Source organism: Thermobia domestica, chromosome 3, assembly GCF_964235325.1.
Source record: "Thermobia domestica chromosome 3, izTheDome1.hap1.1, whole genome shotgun sequence".
Taxonomy (NCBI): domain Eukaryota; kingdom Metazoa; phylum Arthropoda; class Insecta; order Zygentoma; family Lepismatidae; genus Thermobia; species Thermobia domestica.
This window is the reverse complement of record NC_137456.1, coordinates 95,254,296-95,274,754: the sequence shown is the minus strand read 5'-3', so window position 1 is coordinate 95,274,754 and position 20,459 is coordinate 95,254,296. Positions and strand designations below refer to the sequence as shown.

Below are 20,459 nucleotides of genomic sequence, written 5' to 3'. Positions count from 1 at the left end.
CGTTACGCCAACAATCTTAACAGAAAGATTCTGTTCACTGACGAAAAGGTGTTCACAACTGAGCACGCCTATAACGCCCAAAATGACCATGTTTATCCCACGTCATCTAATGCAGCTGCTGAGAAAGCTCCAAGGGTTCAGAGGGCACATCATTCTGCCTCAGTGATGGTTTGATGGGGAGTGAGCTACTCAGGCACAACCCAGCTGCATTACTGCGAAAAAGGTATTAAAACATCTGCCAAGGTATACCAGGACACAGTGCTAACACCTATAGTGAAACCACTGTCTGCTACCATGTTCCCTGGTGAAAGGTGGACCTTCCAGCAGGATTCAGCTCCAGGCCACAAAGTGAAAACAACCCAGGACTGGCTGGCACGGAAATTCCCCGACTTCATTTCTACCGCTGATTGGCCTTCTAGCAGCCCGGACCTTAACCCGTTGGACTACAAACTTTGGGTAGTCATTCAGGCAAAGGTCTGCCATAAACGGCATCCATCTGTCGATAGTCTGAAACAATCCTTGACCCGAGCAGTGAAGAATTTTCCAATGGACGTGGTGCGTAATGCCATTGACCAGTGGCCGGACAGACTTCGTGCCTGCATCAAGGCCAAGGGGGGATATATTTCAAAAAATGATTCGTGCGTCAGGTGTACAACATGTCAATGTAAAACATGACCAAAATAAATTGTCTTGGTGTTAATACTCTCTATGTTATTCACATTCAAACTTGTGACAGTTCTTATGATATAACATGTTACAATCTACAAACATTTCATATAAGTTTAAATGTTAGGAAATGTTTGGGAAGTGAAGTAAGGCATTTTAAATTGTGTGAAGCGTGTGTAAATAGAACATTTTAGTTTATTTTTATATTGGTACCTCTTTGTTGAGATAGCGTGTGTAGTGATTACCCAATTTTCAATAACCTATAGTTGATGTAAGTAATTTTCTGTAAAGTAAGGGCTACTTGAATAAAATGCAACAATATTTGTAAAGCCGAAGCTCTTCATTAGTCTAGCAGTCGTTAGCAACAAAGGTCAAGAGCTTTTATATGATTTAGTATACCGATTTCATTTCTTGCAAGTTAAAACTATGTCAAAATCACCACAAACTCCAAACCTCACCGACATGTGAAAATTGCACAGTGCATGCCAATGTTTCGTATTTCATTTTAGTAACCCTTTAGACCAATTTGATGTACTATTTTGAACTGATACACAGAAATTCGTTCATCACTGGTACAGTCCGCAGCAAAAAACCTGCAACATGAGCATGTATGTTTATTGTGAAACGACGAAGTCTTTTGCTCCAAAATAAGTGTGCAGGAGAGGACCTTGAGGTTGCTCCTGTCGTGATTCTTGCCACTTAAGACATTATGTTGATTCCCTGCGCTGTTAGGCGTAGATTCACAATAAACTTACATGCTCATGTTGCAGGTGTTTATGCTGCGGACTGTACATTTTAAATTCGCATAAATCATTCGGATTCTCTCACTCAGAAATTTACACTCTAACGCAGATACCTATTCGCTACCAAAAAATTTGTTTCCTATTTTAGTTTTGTTTACTTTTCTTGTTTCTCGAAGTATCCCACCTTTTCTCCTTTGTTCTTAACGTAAATTAAGCCACTACTTTTTAGAGTTTCTAACTTTCTGGGAAGTTCTGATAGTACGGCTCTATTCAAGTGTTTATTTACTTTGCAACATACGCTACATTGTGCAAAGTTCTAAACTAATAAATAATAATAAGCACGATGAAAATAAGAAGAAACTGTTTTATACACTCTACAATACCACCAGATTGATAGAGGATAATAGTGGCCTATAACGGCACCACGTCAGATTAATACATATTTGAAGTCAAAATGCTAACTAATACCTTTGCTCTTGAGCTTTAGTAAATTCCAGCTTTCTGTCAGTTTAATCCATTTTTGAAATATGTATATCAGATAGTAGAAAAAGGTAGGCACGCAAAATACATAGCAAATTAATCTTTAAACATTCTATTTTAACACGAAAACAACATTTATTGGTACCATTGGGTGGAACTGCTACAATATTATCGAGATAGAATCCGGCTTAGAATCGAAGTGTTCAGTAAAAAACTTATCATTATTCAGCGTTACGAACTAAGAATGCTATATCACAAACATTCAAATTTTGGAGGCCTTTACAACAGAAATATCGCAACTAAAACGGACGGAGCAACGCACATCAAAAGTATCTTAGTGTCGAACAATGACCATGATGTGCATTTCGAATAAATAGGAACGAAATTACACGATATTGAAAATTTACCTTTCAAAAAGCTTTATTTCGAAAATGTGCTACATTTAATGACATATGGTACTTCTTTCCAGACGAAAAGAGTGACGAAAATGTTCTATTAATTTTCGACCCTTTACACAATTCATCTATGTTTGCGAGTCATCCAGATCATAGTCCTAAAATGGTTCGGAAATATAGATTTCGCACTATTGTCTGGGAAGAAGCAAACACTATCAATTACTTAGAACACCAATATTACAATAAAGAAAATACTGTATAAGTTGCTACATTTTAAGTTAACGTAATATTTGCAGTCCAGATAAGCATTATTTATTAATCAAAATACCGTACACCGACTTCTAGCATTACTTGATATTGCGAAGTTTTCAGGTAGAATACTTACCCATTTCAATATCTCCATTTGAAAGTCCACTACCTGGCATACAATACACCCTGAGAAGCAGCATATAGGACTTTACTAAATGACCATTTGATAAACTAAATGACTCTGTAGGAATAGATACTGTAGGAGCTTTCGGAGGCGGATGATCTTCCGAAGGGTTAATTGGCACTTCACTTGTTCCAACTGAGACCTAAATAAATATGGGAGTATTAATTAGTGGCACAAAGAAACTTACTTTCATCGTAAAACCGTGTCAATTCAATCCTTTAATTTAAGTGTAACCCCCCCCCAAAAAAAAAAATAACCATAACATGTACGCGCTAAGATGAATATATATATATATATATATATATATATATAAGTTTCAGAAGTTTCATAGTTGTAACTTTTGAACAATGGCACAATTTGTATTAAAAAAAAAAAGTTTTGTATAGCCATTAATGTTTGACAGTGTAACTTTTGCAAGATTTCTTAGGATCTTCTGAAAGAGCAAATATTTAGCTTTCATTTAACACTTGGATGAGCCCAGTAACTTGAAAAATAAGAAAGTTATGGTAATTTTAATTACATGATGCTGAGTGGCGGAAAAGTGAATGTGGTGCCAAATTTCCATTTTTTTTTTAAATTTCTCCCCGGCCCATTTCTTATCCAAACAATCTGAGAGAGAGAAAAAAAAGGGGGTTACCATAATTGCATTGGTATTTATGTATAAAAAAAATGAACAGAGTCTGAGACATTGAAGCACGGTTATGTTCTAAAATTAGGTGATTTGACATGGAATGACCGAGCTCCGTCTGCCAAGACAAATTTAATACCTTACACTACACTACCCACTAGATTGAGTGTATGTCTTTTTGTTAAGAAATGATTTCATTACAAAGAGTAGGTACTTTTTAGAACCCCTCTGTATATTTCTGATACCTATCACTATTTCTATATTTTTGCATATATCTCCGAAATAGCTATGATTTCGACGTTCTTATGAATAGAAAATGTTCAAAAAATCATGCTGATCAAGATTCCTTCCTATCGCTTTCTCGATATCTCCAATGATATGAGCTCAGAAACATACTCATTACATTGCAAGGGTCGCCATATTGGATGTTTTCGACTGTTAACATCAACAATCCAATTTATATAAACACAAACTATTTTAAAAGAATGGTTTCGTTTCCTTCTGACAGGAATTCACATACAAGTATCCCATATTACTGACTAAACAATACTACACATATTACTGACAAGAGCTTGAGGCTATATTGATTTTTTTTTTTTTTTTTTTCGATTATATGATTTTGGCCGGTTTTGAATATGTCGTTTCCATGTACTGTGTGCGCAAGCAAAGGTGGTTTCTGACAGTTGGGTAGAGCATGTGGAGTATTGGAGGGGCTGTTGCCAGAACTTCGTAACAGAGACAGCAGCTTTGGCGACAAACTCAAGAAGTTTAACAAGTTGTCTCAACTACCGGCAATAGCGCAGTCAATGAATGACCTTCGTTGCCTTGGAATAGTGTAAAAGAATACGGCTGTGATTGGCGAAAAATCCTCCCTCTCGTTTTGTTTGCAACATGTGCAGCAATCTGTCAGAGGCCACCTTTCAGCAACTTGATAATAGCTTCTAGTTTGATTGCCGTAAGAATCATTTCTGTTGCAGTCTGAGGTAAGACAACTTTTTTCGCTATTTTCAATAGACTACTAAAAAGAGGAAAAACAGAGTGAAAGCCTTCGAACTTTAATGAAATTTAGATGGGTATCAAATGAAAGAGTATTGGAAATGGTAGAAGAAAAGAGGGAGTATAATGAGTAATATTTCAGAAAGAGAAGAGAAGAGGATAGGAAACATTATGAGACATGGATAAATGGTATTATTAGCTATGCAGGGAATGGAAGAAAGAGATACTTAGAAGAAAGCCAATATTGAAATCTCTACGGACCAAATTACACAAGACGTAGGGGAAAAAAGTACATAGAAATGAAAAGTGATAAGCTGCGTTAAAATAATTGAAAGCTGCAGACCTGAGAAGTGAATTTAGAATTAAATGTTAATTCGTTAAGCTGTTTCCTCCTTGGTTATATGAATGTAAGTACGGAAAATGCAGTCCAAGCCTATTAAACATTTATATTAGGTTTAATAAACAAATTAAATGAACAAATAAATATATCGATTTTCGCAGACGATTCGGTCACCTTCACAAAATCATTATTTTTAAATAAACAAATACATTACACAAGATTTAAAAAAAAAGAAAAAAGCACTATAAACTATAAAGAATGAAGTACAAAAAATGGACCTCTAACTTGGTACTTGGTATAAGAACTTTTTATCCAAAACAGCACAACAGGACAAGTAACTCCACAAACTACAATATCAAAACTAGTTCGTTCATGATTTACAGAAGAGAAAAAGAAACTAAATCATAAGAAATTCGTCTTACCTGCATGATGGGCGATGACACATCTTTTCTCTTCTTATGACATATTTTCATCAGCAATGTCTCAACTTTTACTGGTTCTTGAGGAGTTTCGACTATAAATGGGCATAAAAAAAAATCAAAAAATATTCTAAAATCAGGAAACACTGCAAATACATGTATAGTGATTCCATAAAATTGTTTGAAATAATTTTCCTCATTTTTTTTCCGTGTTGTGCGTTGTCAATAGACGCATGTAACACCAACCCTGGCATTTCTTTAAACAGCGTTTAAAAATGAAGTACTGTTCTACTTATATATATATATATATATATATATATATATATATATATATATTTACTTCCGCTCTATCTTAACCAAGGAATAAAATAATGACATTTTATTGATCGATCATAACATACAAACATATTCGAAACATGTAATCAATACTCACTCAGCTGAAATCCAGCTTGAAACTACAGTACCGGCAAAAAAAAATCTTTACATTGTGAAACAAATCAGAAATCATTACAAATTCATAATATTGAAGTATTTTATTGCGGCTAATACTTTACAATTAGTATTTTGTCATATCGCCTTTACATTTTATCACCATCTGCAGTCGTTTAGGCATTGATTCAGCCAGACTGGCGAAGTATGTAGAGTCCATGGTTATCCACAGTGTTTTGATCGTTTCCTTGAGATCCTTGATGATGTTTGGTCGTGTCTCTTGACTCTTGTTTTTCATGACGTTCCAGGCGTTTTCGATTGGATTAATGTCAGGAGAATTACCTGGCCACTCTAACAGAGGAATATTATGGTCACTGAGAAACTTTTGCATGGCCTTGGACATGCAGACCGGGGCCCCATCATGCATAAAATAATTACACTCATGAATGTCCCAAAAAGGAAGTAAATGTTCATATAATTAATTGCTTGCTTTCATGGTTTCATTCTTGGGAAGAAAGTACAATCCTCCTCTGCTCTTGTTACCACTGAATGCCCCCCACACCATTACACTATCAGGGTATTTAACGGTCTTAACTGTAAATTTCGGGTCATACCGTGAAGCAGTACTCGGACGGCGCACCATCTTAGATCCATCCCGGATCAACCTAAAAGTGCTCTCATCACTAAACATCACTTCTTTCCAGTCTTCAGGTGTCCAATCTTGATATTTCTTACAGAAGTCGAGCCTTTTTCTCTTCATTGCTGTTGTGAGAAGGGGTTTCTTCGCAGCACGGCGACTTGGCAAGCCCAGATCCTTTTGCAGACGGTGACGAACTGTCCTAGTTGCGACATTCTGGAGGAGCTCAGGATACTTGTTTTTCAGTTCTACAGTTGTTATGAAGGGATTTGACATTACTTCACGCTTTAGAAGTTTATCAGTCCTTGGTGAAGTCTTTCTAGGTGCACCGGAGCCGGACTTCCTACATGGGATACAGTTCCAGGAGGAAATGACGCCGCTGAACGCTTTAGCTGGTGAATTGTCTCTCTTGACACTCCAAGATCCCTGGATACAACGATTACCGAATCACCTTTCTCCAGAAGAGTTAAGGCCCGGGATTTCTCTGCCATTGTCAGCTTTTTACGACCCATTGTGTGTAATCAGAACAAAGTTATAAGACCACTTACTTTCAAGAACTTAAACAAAAATCTAGCTGTACAGAGCAAGGAAAGAACTATCTCGTCGTACAACGCTACGAGGCACACTGAGCTTCTGATGGGTGAGGGAAAATGACGCCGCGGTGGCGCGCTAATCGCTGACATCATCATCAGGCTCCTCTCATATTTTTATGGCGGGAACGGCGCTTGACCCCGTTACGTGGATTTTGCATGTAAAGTTTTTTTTGCCACACAATGTAAAGATTTTTTTGCCGGCACTGTATGTCTATTACTTTGAGAATGGCCTTAGAAACAGGCATTTTTAAAACACTTAACTTATAACTAGGTGAAATTACATTGAAATTCAAAGAGCAAAGGAAATGTGCGATTCAGCCGACGACCAAATCAGCTTACCATGCCGGCGGGCTAAATATTACGTTACTCGCTCCTCCACTAGATCTCATATTTTCATTCCTGAGATTTGTGTTCAACGTTCCTGATCACTTGGGTTATACCACACTTCCCCCATAATCAAGATGTTGAACACCAATCTGACGAGTGAAAATGAGTGGTTAATCTGGAAGAAGACCTGGCAGCGTGGTGGTTAGCGCATCGGCAACGGGACCTGAGTTTATGCCAGACTTCTTGAATTTTCAAGTTTTCAATTTCTATGTAATCTACAAACCAGATAATGATCACAAACTGTACTTTAACACAAGGTAAAGTATGTAATCACTCTTGCTGAAGTATACCAGATTGGAAATGAAAAGCATAAAGGTATAGTTAATACTAATAATTGTGATGGAAGGGGAGGTGTAATAAGCCTTAATTACCTCGAAACTGATATTATGTTGGAGTTATAAACAAGGATAAAATAGCATCCCCCCCTTCGATACACACTGATCCATAATTTCTGGTCACAGGCTGGGTAGAATAGCATTAAAACTTTGGAAACAGAATAGAGCTTGTTAAGGAAAGATGTTTGATGCGTACAGAAAAGTCACAAACAGTTTTATTTATATTTCACGTCTTTAAAAACTAAAATTACTTTAGTATATTCACTAAAAGACTTGTTATTCACCCTATTTACAGAATTTCTTAATTTTAATTAAAAAAAAAAAAAAAAAACAGCTCTGGCATTGTACTAAAATTTATTTCTTCAAGTAAATTACGAGGGAAAATCAAATGAAAACCACGAAAGTGCCATTAAAAATATTTTTTGTTTTCAAGGTGTTTGGAAATTTGCAGACAGTCCTTGACGTCTTTCGGAGCTGGTAGTACGAAGTAGTGCCGGTGGATGGGGTTGGAGCTGAGTAACAGCTGAATCAATATGGCGGCATCACTACACAGTTGCACCAAGGAGGAAAAGCATAAAGTTAATTTTTATGGAGTAAAGGTGTGAAACCGGTTGATATTCGTCGGAGAATGAAGATAAAGTATGGAGATCCTTGTCACAGCGGCAAGTCTACGAGTGGTGCAGGAAATTCACAGACGATGCGAACTGACTGATGCTACTCGTCCGGACCAGGCTCATCGAGTCGTGACAGAGGAATTCATACACAGCAGATGGGCTTATTCAGATGCTGAATGTGAGCTTCGGTTCAGCACAACATATAATGCATGACGAACTCCGCTACAGAAAAGCGTCTGTTAGGTGGGTTCCTCGACAGCTGACCCAGGAACTGAAAGATCGGGTCGGGTTAACACATATCAAGAGCTTCTGAAATGTTATAAAGAGGTGGGTGAGGATTTCACACTATCACCAGGGATGAAAGTTGGGTGCACCATTTTCAACTTGTGACAAACGTGCAAGCAAAGAATGACGACATTCTTCTTCGGTGAAAGCAAAGAAGTTTCGCAGTCAGCCCTCTCAGCAGGGAATGTCAAATTGACGTTATTCTGGGATAAGAATGGTTCTATTCTGGATCACTACTTGTCCGCACATACCACAGTGATTAATGCCACCTACACCGAACTTCTCAAGAACCATTTGAAACCAACAATATGCACACAGCGAAGGGGGTTGCTGAGTGGTTGTTTTGCTTCAATATAGTAACACGCGACCTTATTCTGCTCGTGCAACCATAAAATCCATCGATGACCTAGGTTTCAAGTGCATCCCACATCCATCATATTGGAGGCAGAAGTTCAAGTCTGATAAGGACGTTTAATCGCCGGTGTACGAGTGGCTACAGTGTCAATCAAAAGATTTTTTCTTACTCTGTATCGAAGCACTTCCTATTCGATGCGTAAGTGGCTTAAACTGAGAGGAACTATTTAGAAAAATAATATACAAGCAAACATTCTACTTGCAGTAAAATAGTGGAAAAAATGTATTGATGTTTTCATTTGATTCTTCCTCATAGGAAAACAGAAATACGGAATACTTCGGCATGACGACTACCACCTCGTTAATAAAAACGCTTCAATTTTAACAAAAAATCTGCGATATCAATAGTTTGCAATAGCTTTATATGGTATCTTTACAACAGATGATTCCACATCATGTACACACATTGTACCCAGTTCACCGTTAGCGTAGTTATACGCTATTCTTTAAAATTTTAACATGGTATACGTCATGTAGGGGAGGCCGGGGTAATAAGAGAAAAAAATTCTAGCACTTGCATTGATTTCTTAAGGAACTAGAAAAAATGTATGTGATTGTACTAAAAAAATGAAACCTGCTGATGTATAACACATTTTTCCAGTTGCTTTTTCATGCCAAAAAAAAAAAAAAAATACCTGTTAAAGTCAGTGTCTCTTATTACCCTAAGGGGTAATAAGAGACAGGGCTCTCACTGCTCGCGCAAATAGAATAGAAAATGAGGAAGAATTTTAAGAAACATCTTCAGACAATCCTGAGCAATTTACTTTTTTCAGATCTGAAATATGTACATATGTTCCCGAAATATCAAGATTTAAAAAATGAAATTAAATAGTTCATTCGGAAAATTTAGTTGCTTGAGCATTAAATATCATAAACCACTAAAACAAAGTATAGTTGAGTTTTACGTAATCTAGATACATCATGAACAAAACTCACACTACCAAATAAAAAAGAATACTGACAAGAAATTTTCTGGAGAATGTCGAGAATGAACTTAAAAAGTGCCTAAATTCGCAATAAAGAAAAACACCGCATTTGAAAAATAGTTCTAGCTAACTTAAATGGATTGAAAAAGCTACTAAATTGTAATCATACAAGAAGAGAACATTGAAAAATTTTGAAAACCTATTGTTGATCAAATTTTACGTAAAATGTACCCTATGTAGAAAACTAACATTTTCGAAAAACATGTAAGATGAATATTAAACCTTTTACGATGTACAGTCAAACGAACATATGAAAAATGTGCAAAAAAGTTTGGAAATTTATGCTAGCCTATGTAAACTCCAATTAAAAAGCTCATAAATGTAATTTAAACTTTAGTGTAACATCATTATAGCATGTAGGCCTTATTTGATTATCTTAGGCTGCACCACTTAAATAAACATATGAAAAATGTATACGACAAAAAGAACTGCTGGCATATAGGCATGAGTTTAACAAATGTTAAGGATAGTGCTACAAACACGTAGGCCTACCAAATGAAGAGGAGTCTTTCTGTTTTGGTTTCAAAAGTCCTTTTTCACTTTGCTATAAACACAACGAATTTTTTGAAGCTACCCTCTGGAAATCTGGAATGGCCCATTTCCATCCAGTTTGATAGGTCCATAAAACACACATTTGGATGTCACTGTTTGCATGTCATCACAGGCAGGCCAATTAAAACCACTTAGTCCTTTTTTAAAAAATTTTACGTTCCACGGTCCTTCATCTGGGAAAGCAATAGCCCTCCCAATATACCAGTCAAGATCATAGCACACGGCGTAATACATTTCTAAGCAAGATTCTGCTTTGGTTGGATCAATTTCTCCTGGCAAACTTTCACCAGTTGATGATGAAATTAGTTGATCCAAAGCATATTCTCCACTATCACTATCTATGCACAGACTGACTGGATTGCCATGGTAGGAATTTTCCCATTTACTTTCTATATACAAAAAACTAGCATCTTATACTCGTCACATGCGTTAAATAAACATGAAGTTGAACTTGGGTAATAAGAGACAGCTGTCTCTTATTACCCCGTTCAAAATTTCTAAAAGGGGTAATAAGAGACATGCCCTCAATTGACCTGAAATGCATTCTCCAAAACTTCACAATCTTACCAAGAGAAAGCAGACTCTGGTAAATGAACCTTGAGGCCATTTTTTACAAAGTGATAGCGCACATTTAAAGTGATCATATTACAAACTGGGAGAACGCAATGGCCTAATATAGCGGAGAAAAAGCGTCTTAAAGTTCTCGACTCGTCGCATATATCGTACGATGCGCAAAGTTATCAAGTGACGGCGTAGCAGTCAGTAGCGTTTGTGACTCACGTACAAAGGTTTCCGGGTTCGATCCCTGATGGAGTCAGCTTTTTTTTTCTTTCTTCAACCAATAAAGTAGCCATTTCTAATAAAATGTCAATTCACCATATGTTTATAATGAATTAAAACAACAGAAATGTTCAAATCAGTTGTAAAATCTTTCAATATTCCCTGTTAACTAGCAAAAAAAGGTAATTATTTCGTAAATATTGATATCACGAGTTATATTATGCTTATCGCAATCGTGTAAAAAATGTTCTTGAAGCTTCGTGTCTACATCTGTTGACAGTATGCCAAATACTGGCGCAAATGGCACGGCGGATGAGGGGGACTTGTCCCCTTCAATCTTGGAACTGGGGGGACTGTACCCCAAAATAATCCGATTTGAAATTTGTTTTTGGGGACAAATGTGATTATTTGTGTTCGACTGCCACAACGGAATGTGAGATGAAATTGATATCGATATTGATGGAGGGGGGGGGGGGCAGAATAAGCCTCAAATCTGCCCGCCTTCCAATGTTGAAAACAACACTGTTGCCCCTGATCTGCCACAGCATTGTTTTTCAATTTCATAAATATTTTGAACGTCACTTAAAAAAATATGGGAACGGTCTTACCCGTCCCCCCCCCCCAATGTTGAAGACAGATTTGCGCTGCTGATTACAAGGGAAATAAGGGGGAAATCTCCTTTAGCTTCACACTGTCAACAGATATAGACACGAAGCGTCAAGAACATTTTTTTAAATAACGACTGTGGTAACCATAAAATAACTCGTAATATCAATATATTTACGAAATAGGTTGCATTTTGTTGCTAGTTAACATGGAACATTGAAAGATTTTACAACTGTTTTGAATATTTCTATTGTTTTAATTCATTATAAACATATGGTGAATTGACATTTTACTTGTAGCCACAAATGGCTACTTTATTGGTTGAAGCATAAAACAAAAGAAGTCGATACCAGCGGGAATCGAACCCTGGACCCTTTGTACATGAGTCACAGGCGCTACTGAATCTGCCACGCCATCACTTGATAACTTTGCGCATCGTATAATATATGCGGCAGGTCGAAAACTTTAAGACACTTTTTCTCCGTTATATTAGGCCATTGCTCTTTCCCAGTTTGTAATATGAACACTTTAAATGTGCACTATCACATTGAAAAAATGGACCTAAAATTAATTTACCAAAGTCTGCTTTCTCCTTGTTAGTCACAAAGTTACATAACAGTCATTTCCACATTTGTAACTCACTTTTCACCAAAAAAAAAAAAAATTTAAAACAGTCACGAACTTTCGTGGTAAGTTCAAAGTGAAGGTATTTTTGCATGGCGTGACAACATATAAAAACTCAAAATTAGTTCATAAGTACAAATGGGGTAGAAAAATAAAGGTATTGACGGTTTCATTACTAATTTTTTTATAATTTTGATTTGATATTTAGGGTATTTTTTGGCCGTGTCTCTTATAACCCCTGTCTCTTATTACTCCGGTCTCTCCTATCTTCAATTTTATTTCTAGACATGAACAATTAAAAAAAAATATATTTTCACAACGTAATAAGAATCAAATTTTAAAATTAAGAGAATTATTAACAAACTTTCTTTTCTCTGGCTCTCTATGTATCTAGCACTGCAGAATTTAATTTAAAATGGATCATATATTTGTTAAAATTTAAGACGACTGCTACGAGCTTATGCAATACATCCATTAAAACTAGAATTAAGTTTACCATAAAGCACCAAATTATTAAGTCAATGTTAATGTTTCTACCGAAAAAGTGGCTTTGCTTATCTCTGAAGCATATGACTCATAAGATATCTTACAACTTTAATATTACTCTACAATTTTTAAAACAAAAACTTTTATTTAATTAAAAACTGCTGAAAAATTCAACCAATATTCTTAAGTACTAAATGCACATGTTTTCAAATACTTACTCTTTTTATCATAAAAACCTAGAAAAGTAAGTGTCATGTATCCATTCAAGGACTCAGGTTGTATTTCTCGATGAGTGGCCATAATTCTTTCCAACACACAGTCTACTTTAAATCCTTTCCGGGACTTGTGACTTCGGGACATCCTCTGTCGCATATACGATAGCGTTCGATTTAAAAACACAGGCTGGAATAAACAAGAAATCAAATTAGCAGATTAAAAAAAAAAAAAAATAAATAAAAATAAGTATTAGCCTATCACATGCACAGTAGAATTTATCACCTACTGCTATTAACAACTGTAAAGTATAAAGAAACAATGACGACAATAACAAAAATGGTATTTTTCTCGCGATACTGTTCACTTCAAAACTGGGGAAAAGCAGCGTACGTGATAACGGAAACTACTTAGAAATATGAACATGATATCTGTGGTAGAGGATTGGGATTCATTAAATATGCTGTACTAATTTACTTAGAATGCAGTTATAACTTATTAGGTTGGTGCAAATGAAATATCCTAACCATACTATATCATTCCCAAAGGTCAGAAAAAATGAAAACTGTAATATCTTGCTAATTGAAATAGTTGCCGTTTGCAACCAGACATTTTTGCATCGCTCAGCCAACGATTGGATTCCGTCCCGAAAGAAGTCTGGGTTCTACGATGCAAAGAAGTCCTCAACCGGCCTCATCGTCAGGAAGTCTTTCCTCCTGAGAAGTGATACAGATTCCGGAAGACATGGAAGTCAGTGGTAGAAATATTTAGGGAAATACTATGGGTGAGGAAGGGTTTCATACTGCAACTCATGGAGAGTCTGGACCGTCCTTTGCGCGAGGTATGGGCCACTATTGTCGTCCAACATACGGACATCATATCTGGGGTGTATTTCATGGAGTTCAGGACTGTAACGACCAGCATTGCTGGTTTTAGCTAACCTAAGAAAGATATTATAGATCAGTCCCACCATACCAGCAACAACAACTATAGAGTTAACTCGTGGCTATATGGTTAGCGTATGCGCTTTTTGCGCGGGAGACCCGGTTCCGTTCCCCAATGAGAGGTATGTGGTTTGGACAGGGTTGGCAAAAACATAACCAAGTTTTTTTTTTTTTTTTGGTTTAAACCAGGTTTTTTGGTTTAAATAATTTGCAATATGTATTCATATCATATAGGGACAGAAATAAGTTTGTTTCGCCCTGGTGTTATTATGTAACAACCGGGTTATGCTGGAAGGGTCACATAAGCTTAAAGCGGAATCCAAACCGCTTCTCAACTTACATCTGAGAGAAATTGTCCTCCATTTGAACTCGGAACCAGGACTAATTAACTACAAATGCGATACCTCCGCCAACTCACTTACGAAGGACTCCTGATAAAAATACGTTGTACTGATCTTTACATACTTGTTAATATAATTGTCAAGAGTAATTTCAGAAGGACAAAAAGATAAACAGTTGCACAAGTGAAACCATTATACAGAATTACATATGGACAATTACAAAGTACTACACAGTACTAACTAACTAACTCTATGGCCTATGGAACCCGGAGGTTCAGTGCCGCGTTCACAAAAGCTCTCCACTGACTTCTATCCTTAGCTAATTGGATCCAGTTTCTACTTTGTATTCCTATCTCTGCGAGATCCATCTTAATATTATCCTCCCATCTGCGCCTAGGTCTTCCTAATGGTCGTTTTCCTATGGGTCTACCAGTCAAGACTTTGAAAGCGTTTCTACTTTCTTCCATTCTAGCTACATGACCTGCCCACCTAAGCCTCCTAGACTTGACGACCCTAACAATGTTGGGTAAACCGTATAAACTATGTAGTTCCTCGTTATGAAGCTTCCGCCATTCCCCATTCTCGTTCCTCTTGGGTCCGAATATTCTTCTCAGGATCCTGTTCTCAAATACTTTCAGTCTATGTTCTTCCCTCAGAGTAAGCGACCATGTTTCGCAACCATACAGAACAACAGGCATGATTATCGTTTTATATATTTTAAGCTTCAAATTCCTCGACAGAATTCGCGACGACAAGAGATTTTGAACCGAATAGTAACACGAATTCCCTGCTTTTAGTCGACATTTAATTTCTTCGTGAATATGATTTTCGTCTGTTAATATTGATCCTAAATATTTGAAAGTATCCACTTTATCAAAAGTATTATTTAATATTTTAACGCCTCCACAATTTGCCGTATTACGGTCCCGACGCACTTCCATGTATTTAGTTTTCTCTGCATTTACTTCTAAACCCATGTCCCTGCAAGCGTTTAATAATATCTCTGCATTTATTTCTACTGTTCTCCTATCATCCCCTATTAAATTTACATCATCAGCATATGCCATAACCTGGTGAATGCCGTTCAACTCTAGGCCCTGGTTGCTATCTTTGATTTTCCTTATGGCGTATTCCAGCACAAAGTTAAATAATAATGGCGACAACGCATCTCCTTGTTTCAGGCCATTTTCGACGTGGAAGCTCGTGGACAAAAATTTTCCTACCCGGACTTTACTTTGGGATTCACTTAAACATATCTTAATTAATCTAATTAGCTTTCTCGGTATTCCAAGCTCTGTAAGAACGTTGTATAATGTTTCTCTCCTAACCGAGTCGTAAGCCTTTCTAAAATCAATAAATAGTTGATGTACCGGGGTATTGTATTCCCACTTCTTTTCGAGTATTTGGCGAATGGTAAATATTTGGTCGATAGTTGATCGATTTCGTCTAAATCCGCACTGATAATCTCCAATAATTTCATCTGCGTATGGGGTCAATCTTGCTAACAGAATATTTGAAAGGATTTTATAGGATGTTGACAGAAGAGAAATGCCTCGATAATTATTACAGTCAGTTTTGTCGCCTTTCTTGTGAATTGGAACAATGATTGACTCTTTCCACTCTTGTGGCAATTCTTCCTTGTTCCAGATAAGGAGAATGAGTTTGTGTATCTTGTTCCACAATTTTTCGCCTCCAGCTAAAATTAACTCAGCCGGAATTTCATCTACACCCGGAGATTTGTGCTTCTTTAATTTCTTTATAGCGGTCTCCACTTCTATTCGATTGGGTTCTGGAATATACGGTTCTGCGGTGTGTATCTCCTTTTCTCCACGCACATTAGTTTTTGGCTGCGTGTTCAGCAAATCGTCAAAGAAATCTTTCCATCTATTTAAGAGGCTATCCGTATCAGTGAGAACTGTCCCGTCAGATTTCTTTAATATATAAGCACGAGGTTGATAGCCTTTCTTAAATTCGCTGATCCCCTTATACATGTCCCGAATATTTTTATTTTTACTATTATCTTCAAGTTCAATAATTTTAGCTTTCAAAAAATCCCGTTTCTTTGTTCTAAAAGTTTTGGAAGTTTCCCGCCTGATATCTGCGAAATTTTGTGTAGTTATTTCATTCGGATTTTGTAGCCACCGTAATTTTGCCTGTTTTCTCTTCTCTACTAGTTTAATGCATTCTTGGTCGAACCATGGTTTGTTCCTACGTATTTCCGCGTGTCCCAATTTTTCTATTGCTGAACTTTTAATGCTATCTCTAATTTCAATCCAAGTATCCTCAACACTAGTGCACTCCGAGTCTTCTAAAACCGAGAATCTATTCGAAACTTCAATCTGGTATTCCTCTTTTACCTGGCTCTCTTCTAATTTCTTTAAATTAAATCTCTCCGTTTTCGGACATTGAGTATTACATTTATTCAACGATAATCTCTCCCGTATTATCGCTGCTACCAGGTAGTGATCAGTGTCACAATCAGCCCCTCTAAACGACCGGACGTCAATTATGCTAGATTGTCTTCTTCTATCTACTAAAACGTGATCAATTTGATTATGTGTTTTTCCGTCTGGTGATGTCCAAGTGTATTTATGAACATCGCGATGTGGGAATTTTGTACTCTTCACGATTAGGTTTTTGGATGTTGCAAAGTTCACGAGTCTAACACCGTTGTCATTACTTTCCTTATGCAAACTTTCGTTCCCTATAATCGGTTTGAAAATATCCTCTCGTCCTACCTTCGCATTGAAATCCCCTAATAGAATCTTCATATGGTATCGCGGGAGTTGGTCAAATATCCGTTCCACTTCTTCGTAAAAACTATCTTTTATATCGTCACCCTTATCTTCTGTTGGAGCATGTACATTTAAAACAATAATATCACACCACCGTCCCTTAAGAGTAATAAAAGAAAGTCTGTCAGTAACAAATTCAACCCGTTTAATTGCTGGTAATATTCGTTTGTGAACGAAAAACCCTGTTCCTAATTGGTGATTTTTATTTCCTTCCCCGTAAAAGAACGTAAAATTTCCGGAATTCTCAGATCCATTTCCTTCCCATCTAACTTCCTGAACTCCTACTAAGTCCATCCTGTATTTCTCTAACTCACTCGTTACAGATTTTAACGCGCCTGCCCTATAAAGACTTCTAATATTCCATGTTCCAAATCTCATGTCCATTTTCTTTTGCTGATGTCGTGCCAAGTTATCAGTCCTTGTCCGAGGCTTTTGTGAATGTTTCTGAACAAGTACCTTTTTTTTACAGGATGAGGGTGTTAGCCTTGCCCAAACCCCCAAGCTGGAGGACCACTCCTAGTCGTCTCCTACACAGTACAGAAGAACTAATTTAGTCCAAGTTAGTTAACAACGACTGTTACTAGTCCAAGTTAAAGAAACACAACGAGTTAATTCGTATATCAGTAAGAAAAGTGAATAAAGATACGAATTATCTGAGTCCACTTTGGCTCAGACTCATTTATACATAAATAGATACCAAAGATACTTCTCATTTCACTAAATGCCTCTCGTAGGGTTTTATGACCCCTCCCCACACACACATACACAAAAAGTACGGTATTCCGATGTATTTTATCAATAGTAAACATTACTGAAATGAAACAATATTTAGATTTTTTCTTCGATTGCAATTACATAATAATAATAAACTATTTAAAAAATCACAAATCATACATAAACTTATATATATATATATATATATATATATATATAAAAGTTGCTTTTGTAGTATAATTTTTTGAGTAATGAATGGGAAATTTAGGTCTGAATATAATACGCATAATATACGGGAATGAAACGTGATAACCCACAAATGTGTGTTCATCAAGATTTTACAAACACTTACACTTTTACGAACATTTTTCGTTTTTTGGTTTAAACCAGACAACCCTGGGTTTGGATCGCACATTAAGATATAGGTCGACGTCTCATATATTCAAATCGCTGCTGTAAGAGACGCTATACTCAAATCCAATCAAATCAGAGGACTTTCTGTGGGTGAAGAGATGGTTTACGAAACCGTCCTGGACGTTGATCACGATCCAAACATTTTTTACCATTGTCAGATCAGATCTATTTTCAGGGTGTCTACTAAATGTTCATTTTCAAATTCCAGGTTTTATCAAGGTTTTCAAGGTTTATTTTTCCTTTTTTTCCAGGTCTATTCAGTAGAGTGACATTTATTGTAACATGTGTAAGTTAAAGCAATTTTATATAGTTCTTAACAAAAACTGGTTATAATTAGGGAATGCATATGACAACTGATAGTTTCTTTAAGTGACAAGATAAGAAGAAAAAACTGACTGAAATGTAGGTTCTTAAGACACAAACTTAATAGATCATGAAATTTAACTTTTTCAATTACCTTACTCCCATCATCGGGGACTAATTTAGCTCTTTTTGTAGTCACTGTTATTCACAACGATCATGCCAAACAAATAAAATCTTATTCAGTCTCTTCTTGTACCCTCAACATACTTTCCAAAAGCATTCACCGCCTGCCTCTTTCTCAACTTCGTCTCCACTGAATAAGTTATTATTGGCTTTTAACTTATACTGTAGTATATAACTTTCTTGCATTTTACAAAAATATACTTATTCCATACCAGCCCCAAAAACAATATTTTAAAAACAATGTTAAAACTCCCAGGTTCCTCATCCAATTCCTGACTATTTCCAGGTTTTCCAGGTCCCAAAGTAAATTCCAGGTTTCCAAGGTTTTCCACGTCAGTAGACACCCTGATTTTTCAACTAAAGTGATAGTCTGATGCAGGACAGTTCTCCGGTTATTCCTTACACTCAGACAATTCTTGTGACTGGTGTCAACTTATGTGGAGCCATGAGTCCAACTTTTCTTACCGATCGCACAGAACCGTCGAACGACAGTAGTATGGTGTATGCGTAACTCATCCGCAATGGCATTGAACATTTTTCAGAGGATCTGATTCCACGCCGTTTCTTAGGAACACATCAGAACATGATGTTAGGCTTTGTCTGCGGGACTCATTTTGCAATGCTACGTCACTGGAACGAAATTTAACAAACCAACGATGACTGGTAAGTGTATTTATCATTCTAGCCAAAATGTAATGTTAATGTTCTTTACGGCTTGCTAGTAGAATGTTCCAGTTTGAATTCGTGAAGAAAAATCTCGCAATTGTGTATTCTCCATGGTGCAGTTTCATACGAACCCACTCAACAACGCACTAACCCCTGCCTGCCTGGGTACCCCAGCCTGATTAGTGAACATTTTGCCGAGGTGGGGTTACCATTAAATGACACTTCATTCCATCTGTATTGTTTAAAGTAAGGAATTATTAAATTCACTATTAGACTTGACTATCGAGTTTTAACATATGTTCTGTATAAAATGCGCATATCACATTTGTTTTTGATAAGCTGGCCAAATTTCTGTGGAACTATTGTGCTTTTACTATATATACATACGAGGGGGATTGACAAGTTTCTAGCCTCGCCTCGAAATATTGTTGCTAGGTTTAAATGTAGTGTGCATATTAGAAAATATCATGTTCTCTAAATTGTGGTGCCAAATATTGAGTGAACGAAGAATCAATTAGCACAAGTGAAAACTTGAGTTGCAAATTTCAAAAGGGTCCCGACACTCAAGTAAAAATTGCGGCAATCTATGACATGATAGTGCAGCCTTGAAGATTGACCCTTCGACATACTGCAGAGACTACTTCCATTTTGGATGAAATGATACAACACACTGTGACAGGGTTTGGGTACAAAACCTCGCGGCCAGAATCTCGCGGCGACAACCTCGCGGACCAAAACGTCGCCTGACCAAAACCTCGCCGCCCAAAACCTCGCGGGACAAAATCTCGCCGGGCCAAAACCCCGCCTGGCCAAAACCTCGCCGCCCAAAACGTCGCGGGCCAAAATCTCGCGGGGCCAAAACCTCGCTTGGCCAAAACCTCGCCACCCAAAACCTCGCGGGCCAAAATCTCGCGGGCCAAAACCTCGCGCCCCAAAATATCGCCATACCCAAAATCTCGCCTGACCAAAATGTAAATGTTCCAACAGATGATAAGGACGACGGTATAAAAGACGCTGTTTCAGAAGAAGTATCACGGGTATTTGACCAAGTCCCGCGA

At 37.0% G+C, this 20,459-nt stretch overlaps 1 protein-coding gene across 1 annotated transcript in view; it reads right to left on the bottom strand.

Moving 5' to 3' along the window:
• Positions 1-20,459, bottom strand: part of Su(z)12 (Polycomb protein Su(z)12) — a 92,344-nt gene that overhangs the window by 33,617 nt on the left and 38,268 nt on the right. Inside the window, exons 3-5 of the mRNA XM_081751309.1 lie at positions 13,047-13,230; positions 5,104-5,195; positions 2,670-2,859 (exon numbers count right to left, since the gene is read on the bottom strand). Of these exons, the coding sequence (XP_081607435.1) occupies positions 2,670-2,859; positions 5,104-5,195; positions 13,047-13,230 (466 nt within the window). The remainder of the gene's footprint in view (positions 1-2,669; positions 2,860-5,103; positions 5,196-13,046; positions 13,231-20,459) is intronic.